This window comes from Barbatula barbatula, assembly GCF_947034865.1.
Source record: "Barbatula barbatula genome assembly, chromosome: 12".
Lineage (NCBI taxonomy): Eukaryota > Metazoa > Chordata > Actinopteri > Cypriniformes > Nemacheilidae > Barbatula > Barbatula barbatula.
In genome coordinates this window covers 10,208,989-10,223,483 of record NC_136775.1, presented here as the reverse complement: position 1 = coordinate 10,223,483, position 14,495 = coordinate 10,208,989, and the positions used below count along the sequence as shown (strand labels likewise).

The 14,495-nt window shown below is 38.4% G+C and overlaps 2 protein-coding genes across 3 annotated transcripts; one reads left to right on the top strand and one right to left on the bottom strand.

Moving 5' to 3' along the window:
• Window positions 1–112: 112 nt before the first annotated feature.
• Window positions 113–2,388, bottom strand: rbm12ba (RNA binding motif protein 12Ba). Its single transcript, XM_079469721.1, has 2 exons — window positions 2,280–2,388; window positions 113–2,070 (listed from the first exon to the last, which is right to left on the bottom strand). The coding sequence occupies exon 2, from the start codon at window positions 1,925–1,927 to the stop codon at window positions 542–544; it is 1,386 nt and encodes a 461-aa protein (XP_079325847.1). The 5' UTR covers window positions 1,928–2,070; window positions 2,280–2,388; the 3' UTR covers window positions 113–541.
• Window positions 2,389–2,434: 46 nt separating this feature from the next.
• Window positions 2,435–13,791, top strand: tmem67 (transmembrane protein 67). Of its 2 annotated transcripts, XM_079469714.1 has the most exons (28): window positions 2,435–2,677; window positions 3,616–3,704; window positions 3,870–3,960; window positions 4,076–4,175; window positions 4,272–4,341; window positions 4,442–4,513; window positions 4,607–4,669; window positions 6,116–6,270; window positions 6,660–6,768; window positions 6,857–6,943; window positions 7,441–7,506; window positions 7,591–7,747; window positions 7,827–7,950; window positions 8,032–8,137; window positions 8,330–8,386; window positions 8,484–8,582; window positions 8,658–8,756; window positions 9,530–9,616; window positions 9,711–9,810; window positions 9,894–10,033; window positions 10,288–10,428; window positions 11,795–11,875; window positions 11,982–12,098; window positions 12,183–12,299; window positions 12,869–12,973; window positions 13,115–13,217; window positions 13,317–13,459; window positions 13,546–13,791. In XM_079469714.1, exons 1-28 carry the CDS (start codon window positions 2,479–2,481, stop codon window positions 13,624–13,626), a joined length of 2,958 nt encoding a protein of 985 aa, XP_079325840.1. In that variant the 5' UTR covers window positions 2,435–2,478; the 3' UTR covers window positions 13,627–13,791. The 2 variants fall into 2 exon arrangements, with proteins under 2 accessions (XP_079325840.1, XP_079325841.1); XM_079469715.1 differs by lacking the exon at window positions 9,530–9,616 and having other exon boundaries at window positions 2,445–2,677.
• Window positions 13,792–14,495: the final 704 nt, after the last annotated feature.

Sequence of the window (14,495 nt, the reverse complement as noted above, 5' to 3'; positions counted from 1 at the left end):
TTAAACTTTTCACACGTCTTGCCCAAGGTGAGGAAAGACTTGCTTCATTAGAAAGGTGGTGTTCAATTATAATGATTGTAAAATGTATGGAGACAAACAATGTGCAGAACAAGATATTTGACATCCATTTTTAGATGAAGCCTGAGGTTTTTATTCAGCAGGAAGAAAACGAAAAATTTGCATGACGTAGCTTGACTTGGGTTTAAAGGTCTTGGCAAACAAACATGCTGTGCATTTTTAACTTTAAACCAATGAGAAGTGTAAAGTATCTTTTTGGCAATCGTAGAAAAATATCTATTTCTCCAGCAGACAATATTTTCAAAATCTTTTCACACGCACTGCTTAGATTCTTGTTTAAGTATATTTAATTGTTGAGGCCAAAACAACTAATCTGGAACATTAATGACAAAAGCATTTTTGAAAGCTCGCGGAGCTTCAGCAGTTAAACAGTCAGTGAGCCTTAAACTTGTGATTCTGTAATCTTCGTATACATTAATTGCACACAATTTGTTTTTTTCAAGGTAATCACATCTCCAATAGTTCACTGTGTGCCAAGTATCTCCTTCATCTGTTTGCGAGAAATGAGAGTGAGGAGAATGTTTGTTCCCATGAAATGCTTCCCATGTAGGACGTTTTGAGCTTGTCTGGCAAATTTGTCACATCCAAAGTCCACTATGGCCTCTCCAATGCCATTGCCGTGACTGTCCATGAGCAGTCTGATCTTATTCTCACAGACCTGAAAGTGCATGAAAAAATCCCTCACCTCTTTTTTCATGACATTTGCAGGAAAGTTCCTCGCATATATACACAACGAATCGTCTTTGGCCTTTATGTAGGGCTGTGGTCTCCAGATTTTTGTGAATTTGTTCCTGCCGAGTATAGCTAACATTTCCTCCCTAGTAATGGATGATACTTCGATGTTCTTTAAACTTATGGTGGTCCCATTCATGTTCAGAGCTGCGGCGTAATTTTCTGCATGCTCAAAGGTGATGAACGCAGTGCTTGTTCTCTCTCCCCATTTGTTCAATAAATGTTTAATTCGACTGTTAGGGATTTCAGGACAGCTGAAAATGTTCTTGATCTCAGTCTTGGTTATATTCTTTGAAAGATTATTGACTATGACGTAAAGTTCTGTGTGAGGAGGCGAGTTTTGACAGTGGCGTTTAGGAGATCCTAATAAAGGCCGTTTCTCAACACTTCTTTTCCTAGAAAAATCTCTGTGTGTATTCCTATCCACGTTGATTTTCTTTTGGTCCGAGAAAGTGTGAGATTGCATGGCGTGCATGCATTTGCCGGATTGCTCCATGGCATCTGTCCACATCTTCTCATGGGCAGGTCTAACCTCAACATCGAATTCTTTCAATTTTTTATGGTTGTACTGGAGTCCCTTTTCAGCCTCTGCTAAACTGGTCAGCTTCACTAGGCAGCAAAAGGTCAGCGGTAAGCGAACGTTTGTAATAATTCCCAAAACCGAGAGTCCTTTGAGGAAATGGCGGACATCATGTTCAGCAACGAAGTCTGGAAGTCCATAAAGCCTAAGGTATCCTGGCTTACTGGAATCGATGTTTTGTCCACTGCTTTCCTGCTCCGTAGATGCAAATCCACATGTGACTCTTCCAGACTGAGAGAAATCTGCATTTGTCTGGTCTTCAGGTGAGGGTCGTTGAACCGTCTGTTTGAAGTTTTCTGGCATTTGGTTAGGAGCTTGGCTTTCATTCGAAAGCTGTCCTTGAATGGCAGCCATTAGACTAAGCAAAAGTTTTCCGTTGATGTCTGGGGACACTGACACTGATGGCAAGGTTTTACTTTCCACTACGGGGGTGTTTGCTTTTCTTAACCTTGACTCCATTTTTTGCTTCAGTTCATCCAAACTGCTGATATGCAACGAAACAGATGAGCCTCTGAGAAGTTTCCCGGAGTTGCACATGGCCAGTTGAGCTTGTCTTTCAGACTGAAAAATGATGAAAGCTTCACCCTTCTCCCCGCCAGTGATATGAACGCCACCCTCAGGGATGTGCAAGCCATGAAAAAACCTGCGGATGTCTTCAGATCCGGCTTCTGTGCTTAAACCTTGCAAACGTACAACCACTATTGTCATGATTCTTCTTTCAAACCAATAGGGTCTGTAAAAAATGCACATTCAGGTTTAAAGAGGAACCATCTCAACAACAAAGAAAACACATTTCACAAACTGAAGTTTCATAACTGCAGCTACTTCTAGGAGGAAACAATCTCCCTGCAGTCCACGGAAGTGTCGTTCCTCGAGCGTGTCTACTCACCGTGTGTTTTTCTGTGAAAAGTAATGATTGTTTCTCTGGACAAACGACTGTGTCTGAGAAAACGCGCGAAAACATCACCGCTCACGCCGTCGGCTGCAACCGCTTCACTTCCTCTGAGGACTTTATGAGCCAGCCAGCGCTTTAAGATCCGCCTCGTGGGTAGAACACAGGAATAGCGTCATCGTACGTCATCTGTACCATGGCGACAGGGACGCTGAGAGATTGTATTTATGGGTCGTTCGTGCTATTCTTCTTAAAACTGAATATTTTCTCTTGCCAGCAGTTCTCTATAGCGTTTCAGCAGCCTTCAGATTGTCGAGGGGAAAACTATTTTGATATTTCGAGCTTGTCTTGTGTGAAATGCGGGCCGAATCAAACCAGCAATAACGTTAAATCAGGTAAGGGTGGTTTGCAAAAGAAGGCTATATACGAATGTGTTTGTTAGGCTAAAATAGCCGGTACCTTTTTATTTACTCAGGTATAATCTCAATTAGCATGCATGCTAACGTTACTTTCCCAGCGCTAAATAGACCATGTGAGCTTTTTGTTTACTTTGCGACAACTGCAGCATAGCGTATCACAATTAGCAACGCGTGCGTTTACCTGATGTGTTTATCCGTCTTTGTCTAAGCGTATGCTTGCATGCGTTTTCATACAGGGATGTTAAATGTGCGATTCCACATTTAACTTCATGCATTCACGTTTTACACTTGGCATTTGGTCACGCTTTATCCACAACGTGTCTTATGCAGAACAGAAATCTCACAACAGTTCCAGGTGCCAAAAGGTAAACACTTTATTTCAAAGAGCCCATGATCATGCAGCATCTGACTCCCAACATTTCACCAAATCCGGTTTTACCATGATTTCACCTTACTGTATGAGCCCATGTTAGAGATCTCTGTATGGCACTAACAATCTCATTCTTGTGTTAAAAGAAAATGGTCATTGCATACATGCAAATCTCCTCTACAGCCACTATTTAGCCTCTGTTTCAGCCACAGAAATCAATATCAATGTTTAGATACTGTATAACAGTTATCGGCTTCCAATGTTAAAAGTGTATCAGCCAAAATTGACATAGTGGTGCATCCCTAATATATATACATATAGAAAATATAATATAGAAATAGCTAAATAATCAATGTACACAATCTGTTTTGTATTTTATGTGCAATTAAAACTAAACGTTTACTTTTTCTTTACTTTTTGTTTTATATACAAAACAATGTATGGCACAATAGAAACATTTTCACCAGATGACTTCAACTTTTAGTGTTCTGCTGTATACTTGTCACCAATGTGTTTATATTTTGGTATTATCTCTGCTTTACAGGACTGACCTGTGAGTGTAAGACTGGTTTCAGAGTGTTAGTCAGTAATGGAGCGTCCATCACCTGTCAACAGTGTCCTGATGCTAATCAGGTACTGCATTGTTTAATTCAAGCTATCATGTCTTTAGCTAGCCGTTTATATAAACTTTTTAGGTGTCATATACATTTTCACTAATTCAAGCTACTGTATATCGCCAGTGTATTAATACAATTAAGAAATATTATTCAAGAAGAATGTGATTACCGTGATTCATAGGGGGTCACACAGGATGGCTATGGGTGCATCCAATGTCCAGGAAGTGTGAGCGAGAATGGCAAGTGTCAGTGTCCTAAGGGAAGCGTGCTGGGTAAGTGTCATTTTATATGTATGATTCAAGACGTATTGCATCTGGACTTTTCCCATTAGAAAAGTATCACTTAGACATAATTTGTAAATACAACTACTGTGTCCGTGTTTTTTAGTGGAGAGAGATGGAAATGGGAATCTGTTAAATAAAGCCCGATGTGAAGCATGCAGTGCAACAGAGCCGTCTTTCTCTGCGCCAGATACAACCGGCAGCAGGTAAAGCTTGCTGTAGACGTCTCAAGAAAGAATTAATTGTAGCCTCTTTTAGTTTTAATAATTTTTGGTTTGTGTGTGTGCTTGGTTTATGTTTAGGTGTGTGAGATGCGAGGATTCCTTCATCAACTCATCTCAGTCTTGTGTTTGCGGGACCTCAAACATACTGGTGAGAATCTCAACTGTGCAGTGCATTTGCTCATTTTGTGTTAATATGCGGTTGGAATGATGAGATGAACTCAACAAGGGGTTTATGGCAATTTTTTTAGGCAGGAGGGATGTGCTTCTCTCAAAATATCCTGCCTTCCTCAGTAGCCGCCAGTGTCACCTATTCTCAGTTGGTAAGAGTTCAGAGTGCACTTCATAGATTGTGTATGTGTTTGTGCAAGGTTAGTAGGGATGTTTACACTGTAACATGTGGATGTATTACACAGGCTCTCGTTGTCCCATCGGCTTGGTTTTCAAGCTTCATGTATTCTTCATCAGCTGCTTGTTTGGTAAGTTCGCACACACACATTTCCCTAAAACCTGCATACATTTCTCTGTTCTGTTGAACACGAACTATATTTAGAAAAATGTTAGTAACTGATTTTCTGGGGGGTCAAAAATGGTAGTCAAAGGTGCTCAAGAACTGTTTGTTTTCATAAATTATTCAAAATCTTGTTGGTTCCACATTTGTGGAATGATCTAGTGCTACAAGATCAGCAGATTCTGTAGCCATCTTTAAGAATCGGCTGAAAACACATCTCCTGTCAACACCAGACCGATTAGTTTATTTTCTACTCTTTCAATCCTTAAAAAAACTTTGCTTTCCATACTGTGGTAGGCTATGTGAGACCAGTTTTTACTGCACTTCGGCTTTTTGTGTTGTTGAAAATTGATCTTGTAGTTTCAAAAAATTGCTCAAACAAAGAAGGTCCAGGTGTCAAAGAGTAAACTTTATTTGTTCGAATCAAACAAAGTGAGATCTTCCCAAAGCATCTGAAAATACAGTGTTTTCAAGCCCATATTTATAGTGAAACTTGTGCAGGGGGTTCGTCTGTTACACCAATCAGGCAAATTCCCGTTATCTCTTATTTTTAATGACCAATAACCCTATTTCTGCCACCAATAGATCCCAGGCAACAGGATACGTTTTTAATCGTGGAATCTTGGTTGGCGCATAGACAAATAATTAATTTGCCCATATTTGGCCACTTTTCCGGTTTTCTTCCGGCAAAAAAACTTTGTGAACTCATAATGCATCCTTGACCATATGCAATAACTCATGAGTCGTTCTTGGCATACGATAAGGCTTTATTAAAACTGAACTCATGTTTTTGATATAGTATTGTTTTTAGCGTAATAATGAACAGGCTAGCGTCCTTGACTGCATGCGATAAGTTCAATTTAATTAAATTTGTCTACAAAAATGTGCGTGGGGTACGTGCAGGTGCTCTATGTAAAAAGTGTTTTCTGCATGTCATCCTCTAAACTTTATTTGAACCTTAGGCCTCACAGACATCACTGGATTTTATATTGCTGTAAAATGTTGAAAAGTATTCTTAAACATGCTATATAAGTATTTTTATGTAAATAATCATTAAACTGGTATACTGATTGTAACATTAAGTCATTAAATCATCTTGAATTCAATGTGGTTAAATATGGTTTCTGATTATATCTCTAATAAGTAATATTCTATTCTATTATTCCTATGAATACTTCTTAATGTGAAACGAAATGATATGTAGATTAATATTCAAATGCATGCATAAATGAAGATATAGAAAATACTAATTGTGGTTAACTATATATGTTAATACGTTAAAGAAAATACTCAGATAATAAAGAAAATACTCAATATTTGTTGTCCACATTTTTGGGTGGCGTATTCCATTAAAGTTCCTGAAACCTTAGACATTTGTTGTATGTTAATTTGATTGTTTGCTGTTGTTCTGTAGCTGTTCTCAAACCGTACCGCATGTCAGGCTCTAGGGAACATGTGTGTGATGAACATGTACTCCTCCAGCAGCATCACCAATGATGCCTGTGGCCTCTATAACACAATCTACAGAGCAACAGCTGCTCAGGGCAGCAGTCAGGAAATCTCCTTCTGGTAACACTTGCAGATAACATATAATCTGTATTTTAAACATTGACTTTAATACCCATTTATAATCTGTTTAATTTGATTAGATGTAACAGCAATGGACACTGCCATTCAAAAGTTTAGGGTCACATTTTATAATGGTAATAAACTTATCAAAACTATGGAATTATTGTGAATTATGTTGTGACTGATAATAATGATGAAATAATCAAATCATGTTTTTTAGCAACTTTAAAGTAGTCACCCTTTGAATTTGAATAATAGTGAACCATTTAAACAGTATTTAAGTCTTTATCTGTCCTATTAGATATCAAAAGTACCACATGTTATGATGAGAATCTAACAACAGACAGAAGAACCCACCGCTTGTTTTTATGACACTGTTGTGACTCTAGGAGGTCCAACATGCCTTGGCTGTATTACGGAGAACAGTCTGGGTTAGCATCACGCATTTTACAGACTGAGCCCCTTCCTGTTGGTTTCAGCTTTAAGGGTGCACAAAAGGTAACCTGTGCTGGATACTTAAACTTTAATTGAAGAGTGTGTTCCATATTGTAAAGGCTCACAGACTCTTTCTGTTAACTTCCATTAGAACACCAACATTGAGCTGCTGGCTGCTGTGTACTCGATACGTGGAGACTTTCTCAGGTGGGAGAGTGTCGGTGGAGGAAACCTGCAGGTATGCAGGAAAGACAGGTGGCAGTTTAGGTCTGTCATTTCTAATCATTGTTGAGGCAAATCGACCTTCCAATGTAGAAAAAAATCTAGCAGTCAAGGCTTCCAGGTTTTAAGAATTCAATCTTTATTTGCTCGAGCAAGCAAAGTGAGACATTCAGAGTTCATCTGAAGTCATCTGACCAATGTACATCTGACTCCATCATTCATACAGAAATCCTAAGTTGTTTTTCACATTGTTCACCAATCAGAATGCACATGGTAACATCTTTTGTTTAGCCCGTCCCCTTCTCATTCGTCACAATTATATTTAATCTGGCTCACCTGGCTGATAATATTACTAAATGTGTGTCATGATGCACAAGGTTTGTGGCTGACTATAGCTAAATGTGTGTCATTAATTAAATGATTCGGTATTGTACCCTAAAATCTACCATATAATCAATAAGGTTTTCAATAACATTACTCAACTAAAAACAAACTAATAGTTACTGTCTGCAGCTCTGTCCAGACACACCTACCAGACAACAATCTGCCTTCACGTTTGGGACCGCTTACAAACAGACTGTGAGTGTTTTTTTCTCTGTCCCCTTTGTCATGGATTCATATGCATGTGGATATGTTGCTGAAGTTGTTTTTATCTTTCTTAAGTGTGTACTCTCTGTGTCGGAGCTCCTGATTGGTTATCCAGAACCTGTTTTCTATGATGTCTTCCTGGTCATTCAGAAGGCTCAGGAGACCAGACGACTTCTTGCAGTTCCTCTCCTAAACCTCAACCAGCAGTTCAATGGCCAGTTTATTAACCAGGGTACAGTCACAAATGCTGCAAGCATATACATGATCATATCATCTGTATGTATAAAGGCTTTAGCTTTGCTTTGCTGCAGGATCTAACATGAATAATTGGTACCTGACCCGGAGGCTGATGCTTGTGGACACATTGAGTGGCAGAGAGAAGACTTTGAGTTCTACACCTAGAGTCATACGTGTGGCCTCTAACATTAAGATTGGGTAAGATGTATATACATTTACAAACACAAGAAGTGGACAATGTGTGAGGTCAGACTTATCTCATTGCGCTGCATTGAACAGGTTTAAGCTGGTGCCGAATACACAGAAAGGACAGGTGTACCCCCCTCTGATGACCGTGGATTACTCTGATATACTTATCACTGACCCCAGCACACAGACTGTTACGGTAAATCTACAGCAAGTTATGGAGTTTATAAGGGGCGTTTATACTGACTGTAAAGTCTTTGTGTAGTGTAATGAGCAGAAGTTATTCCTTTCTGGCGCGATGAATGATGACAACGGTGTAGACATGTTGATTACTTTGACTGCTGTTTTCCGATGGGGTTGGAGCACACAGATAGTGTTTATGTGTTCCCAGGTGTCATTCTCTTTGGAGTATACGATGGAACAGAATGAAGCTTGGATAAAAACTGATGTGAGTGCAAAGTTTGGTACAAAGATCAATTTGCTGTTTTAAGAGAGCTGGAAGCTATGGGATTACTTTGAAATACTGTGTGTTTATATGTATCCAGATTGCTCTAGGTGTGCTGGGTGGGGTGGCTGTTGTCCACTCCCTATTAAAGACAGCAAGCTGGAAAAGAAGAATTGCTTCTCCCCTCATAGATCTGCAGGTAAGGATTCACATTCTAGGATCATTTTTAACGAAATCAATCGGTTATGTAAAACAGGCCCTGTTTCTGTTTCAGACCATTTTAAAGTTCCTGTTGTTCTATGCTGGTGATCTGGCAAATGTTTTCTTCATCATCACTGTGGGAACAGGACTCTATTGGCTCATTTTCTTTAAGGTCAGCATTGACGCGGCATTCATTTAGATTATTTGTACTTCGTTGATAATTCATCCAAAAGTATTTATTTCCCAGCATGTCGCTAAAAAAGTAGAGCCCAACAGGGACTAATCAATGAATTGCATTTCAAATTGGAAAAAAACTTTAGATTCATATTTCCTTAAAGGGATAGTTCACCCAAAAAATCTGTCATCATTTATTCGCCCTCAGATTGTTCCTAACATGAAGGAGGATATTTGGAACAATGTCAGTAAACCAGACAGATCTCATCCTCCATTGACTCCCATCATATTTATTTTCCCTTCTATGACAGTAAGTGGGGATGAGATCTGTTTGTTTACTGTTTCTTCCTTTGTGTTTAACAGAACAAAGAAATGTATACAGGTTTGTAACAACCCCACGGTGAGGAAATGATGACAGGATTTTCATTTGAAATGGGGTTTATGCTTGTGTGTGTACATGAATAACTTTGGGTGGCTCTGTCTAGCTCATTCTAAATAAAATTTTATATTTTTCCCTTTTTTCTCTCTCACTAACTCTGTCTTTTTCTCAAACTTTTCTTTCTCTCTTTTATTATTGACCAGACGGTGGAGGCAAGTCTATCCACTTTTTTTGTTTTGTTAGTTTTCTATTGTTGCTCACCCACTTCTTATCACTTCAGTTTCTGTGATTTTAATCCATTTCATTGTTTGCAGTGTAAACCTACATATTTTTGATGGAGGTTTTAGGACTAGCAAGCAAGATCAATCATCATGGCTTTTTTGTGTGTCCAGGCTCAGCAATTTGTGTCAGTGTTGCTGCCATTAGCAGCTCAGGAGGAGCGTTTTGTTGTTTATGTTGGCTGTGCCTTTGCATTGAAGGTGAATTCATCGTGTCATTCCGATTGACATAACTTAAATAAAGCATACTCTTCTTCCAGTCCTCCTAAACCCAACTGTAACTCTTTTATTATAGACAGTGCAATTTCTTCACAAGCTCTTTGTGCAGCTATCTGTGGATATTTTCTTTATAGACTGGGAAAGACCTCGTGGTAAAGCCAGTAAACATGTGGAAGGTATTTACATTGCTTAGATTTTTCTCTACTTTCCAGTAGACATTATTTTGTAATATTTTGTAATGGTGTTGTTCTGTTTTGAGGGTCTGGTGAGGGAAAGAGTCAAGCTTCTCCCGTTAGTATCTGGAGAACATACTTTGTGGCCAATGAGTGGAACGAGATTCAGACCATTCGCAAGATCAGCCCAACATTTCAGGTCATGGCTGTGCTCTTCTTTCTGGAGGTGAGTGTCCTTGGCCACATTTTACATGTATGCAGTCAGCAGATGATTTTTATAGGGTAAATGTTGGTTTGTGTGTTTTCTTTGTATCAAACTTATAATTTTTGCCACCTTACGCTGCCATTTGAGCTGCAGCAACAATGTGATTTGAAGAACGGCCCATTCTGAGCACCAAAGAAAACTTTATAGATGAAATTGGACATGCTGTGTACTGTTTGTGTCGAGTACATAGTATTTAAAGTGAGTTGTGCTTTCAGGTGGTGGGCTTTTCAAGCTTGGCCCTAAGGGATCCCTCCTCCAATCTCCGGCGATCTCCTGAGGCATACACACCGCCATACAGCCTTATACTCCGCTATGGTTTGGCTTCTGTTTTGTGGCTCAGCATTGGCTTAATACAGGTGAAAACATGGTTACATTTGTTCTGGAAAGTCTTCTCATTTTCAGAAAGAAATCTTTCTAAACAAGGCAAAACAAAAATACAGAGATTATGTGATAATCTTATTGGCAGCTCCTATTCTTAAAGGGATAGTTCACCCAAAAATTCTGTCTTCATTTACTCAGCCTCAGGTTGGACCAAACCTGTATACATTTCTTTTTTTCTGCAGAGGAGGATATTTGGAAGAATGTCAGTAATCAAACCGATCTCATCCCCCATTTACTGCATGCCATAGTAGAGAAAATAAATACTATGGGAAATACTGTATACTGTATTTAACACGTGATTTAGTTGTAAGTTGGGGTCCCCCTCCTTTAAGCCTCATCTTTAAACCCTTGTCTGGTTAATTCTTTTATATATTATGTGGCCTAACAGATAAGCAGAACTTATCTGTTACTTTATAGGTGGAATATGGCTATAGTTAGAGATTTCTAAGACCACGGAAATCTGAGAGGAAGCGGTGTGGTGGAACAAGCGTGGTTGCAAAAATAAGAGGAGCAGGTTCGAATATAACCATGTAGACCACAATATTTCACAGGGCAACATTTGGTGTCTCTTACCGTTTAAAATGAATACGAACAAAATAATAGTGAATTTTTTGGGTCGTAAATCTGTGTGCTTAATATAGTTGAGCTTAATAAAAAAAAGTTTTTTCTAGTTTTGTGTGCAGCGATCTGTGGGTGCATGGTCTAAGATAAGAAAAGAACAGAATGTCAGTTAAGGGTGGAACACACCAAACCACAAGTAGACACAAACAGATAGGGTTTGGGGGTGTGTTGACTAATCAACCCCAGTCGTTTAAGAGAATTTGTTTTCATGAAACGCCTGCAATTTATAAAACAATGGGGGTGGAAAACGCATATGAATGGAAAGAGAGGTGTTGGTTTGCTATAACCACCGTCTCATGCATTTCCTCTGTAATTTAGCTTACTCTGCATCTGCAATAACCACATGTTCATCATTTCACGTTTGGCCAATAATAATACCCCAGATAATTGACCAAGTCTGTAAAAACTATTCACTTTTGTGATTTACTGTTTTTTTTAGATAAAACATCTTATATAATGTAAATAACTTATAAAAATATAACATTGATATTTGTATTTTTATTGAGGAATGTTAAAGATTGAAATCATAGTCATATTAATGGTGGAAAATAATTAAATTAAGAGCCTGGTTTTTCCCAGACAGGGTCACATAATGTAATCTGCTTCACAAATAACTGGATACCAAGGGATATTGTGGGCAGAACCCAAGGCTATAAGGAAAATCTGTTTAAATGTGTGTGTTTGTGTTTCACATTCTATTTTTATGCCATGTTACTTTAGATTATATTCTTCACCGTGTTCCATGAGCGTTTCATTGAAGACAAGATTCGCCAATTTGTGGATCTATGTTCAATCAGCAATGTAAGTATTGAGCTAAAAAAATGAATGCAGCAGAGTCGGATGTCTTATGTACAGTTTTTACACCATGTATTAAGATCTAATGCACTATTAAATGTGAAATGGATAGATCTCAGTGATGCTGTTGTCTCACCAATGTTTTGGCTACTACATCCATGGACGTTCTGTTCATGGTCACGCTGACACTAACATGGATGAGATGAATACGAATCTGAAGCGAGAGGCGGTGAGGCAGAGTTTGGGTCTTACAAACATTTCATAGCTTAAGCATGAACGAAACACTCACTGTTGTTATGTGTTGGTGTGTTAGGATAATCTGTGTGGCCAGAGAGGACTGTTGCCCAACTCAGACACTCAGACATTTCAGATCTCAATTACCAACCGCCTTCGAGCACAATATGACCGGATACTTGAGCAACTCAGCAGGGTATAAACACATGCACTTATGTTAAGCTACAATAGAAATATTGTTTTTATAGAAATGTGATGATAGCCACTTGTATCCAAAATGACTTAAAGTGCAGTTCATCCAAAAATGAAAATACCGTCATCAATTACTTAGCCTTAAGCTGTTTTACTTAGCCTCTACATTTCTTTTGGTCCACAGAACACAAAAGAACATATTTGAAATAATGTTTGTAACCGAACAGGTCAGGGAAACCATTGACTTCCTAAGTAGGAAACAAAACTACTATGGTAGTCAATAGTCCCCCAGAATGGTTTGGTTTTCTACATTATTCAAACTATCTTCTTTGTGTTCAACAGAACAGAGAAAATTATACAGATTTGAATCTACATGTTTGAGATTTTAATTTTTTGGATGAACAATCACAGTACATTTTTTTGTGTTTCCTGGGATGGAATGTTGTGGAATCACAACATTGGTGTTGCAGGTACCATGATCCTATTTATTTAGGAATCCTTATCACCGTTGACTGTTTTAGCTCAATCAAAACACACAAAGACTATTGTTCTTACTACTATTGACCCCTACAGAGAAATGGGCCCTCAAGATTGATGGATGCTACAGCCAATTCATGTGAGCAGAGCACAAAAGCATACCATACCATGAACAGATTCCTCGGCTCTGTCATCGATCATGTAAGGATTGCAAGCCATTTGACTTGTCCTCCCTGTAATTTAACTTTAAGGGATTGTGCCAATAAGCACACACATATTTAAATGAACTGTTGAGTTAGTGTTTGATAAAATTTTTGGTCGTTCTGTATGTTGTTATCTCAGGCACATCGTGAGATGGATTACATCGTGAAAGATAAGCTGCTGTTTGAGAGACTGGTCGGTATGGAGTTCATAGAGCCATTGGATAAAAGCATATTTTACAATGGTAAATATTTGGAAAAAATCCCATACATATAATTTTTGTTATGATTTGTGCATTTATTGATTGTTTTGAGTTAATCGTTGCAACTTTTTCTCTCTTCAGATGATTCTCACTCTTTCACCGATGTTCTTTTTTATGGTAATGAAGCTGTGCTGTTGATCTTTGACACATTGTTTTTCTGTGTGGTGGACCTGGGCAGTCAGAACTTCATTCTAGCAGCAGTATTGACATATCTTCAACAACTGGTTAGTGTTTGTGTGTTTGTTAATAGACTGGTTTTATTCTGCAGTCTTTGAGTGATGATTACTAGGGTAACTTTTCTCTCCTTCAGATCTTCAGGCTAATCCGAAATGGAATGGGCCGCAGGAACCTCGCCACCAAAACTCTGGTTGACAAAAGATTTCTTATCTAGTTGTTTTTTATCTACTTTATCTTGATGTTGTTTCTACTGTTATGCCTTTGCAGCTTTCATCTTTTACGTAAGATTATTTTACAGACTTTTGTATTGTTCTGATTGTTTTATGTATTTGTAAGGTTTAATTAAATAAGAAATTGCTATATAAAAGGCCGTTTTCTTAATCTTGTCTTTTCTAGTTATACTATGTACGAATTTTAAAGGGATCATATCATGCGAATACGTGTTTTTCTGGGTCTTCGGAATGTTATAAATTGCCCATGCATGTATTAGACACGTAAAATTGCCAAAATTAGAGTGTTGGCACAAAAGATGCATTCTATCTAAAAGGTAATGCTCACCCAGACCTGCCTGAAACGTGTAACCACCCCCCCCACAAATCTATGTCAGTTTGTGGTATGATTAGACTAAGACCGGCCAAATGTTTACGCAAGTACGGTTTAAATAACATCTAAAACAAATGATAATATTTGTTTTAGCTGTGTCATATGACCCCTTTAAAACATTGCCTGAGCCGTGAGTAAATAACTAGTAGAGTTCTGTTTTTATTTTTCTAAAAAGCAACTTTTGTTTAGGCCCCAGCGAGGATCGAACTCGCGACCCCTGGTTTACAAGACCAGTGCTCTAACCACTGAGCTATGGAGCCTAACCGGTTGATTTGTTGGTCCTTTTTACCATATGAAAGGTAGTCACACCTTGTTACACATTTGAAGAGGTGTGTCTAATGTTTACCTGCTGCTTAAAGAAACATCTGACATTTAATTGTTTAAGCAATGACAGGCAGATTCATTATCTGTAATGCATGACAGCCTACTCATTGTGCATTACATCATCTGAAATGACATTGAATCAGTATCTTTCCCAAC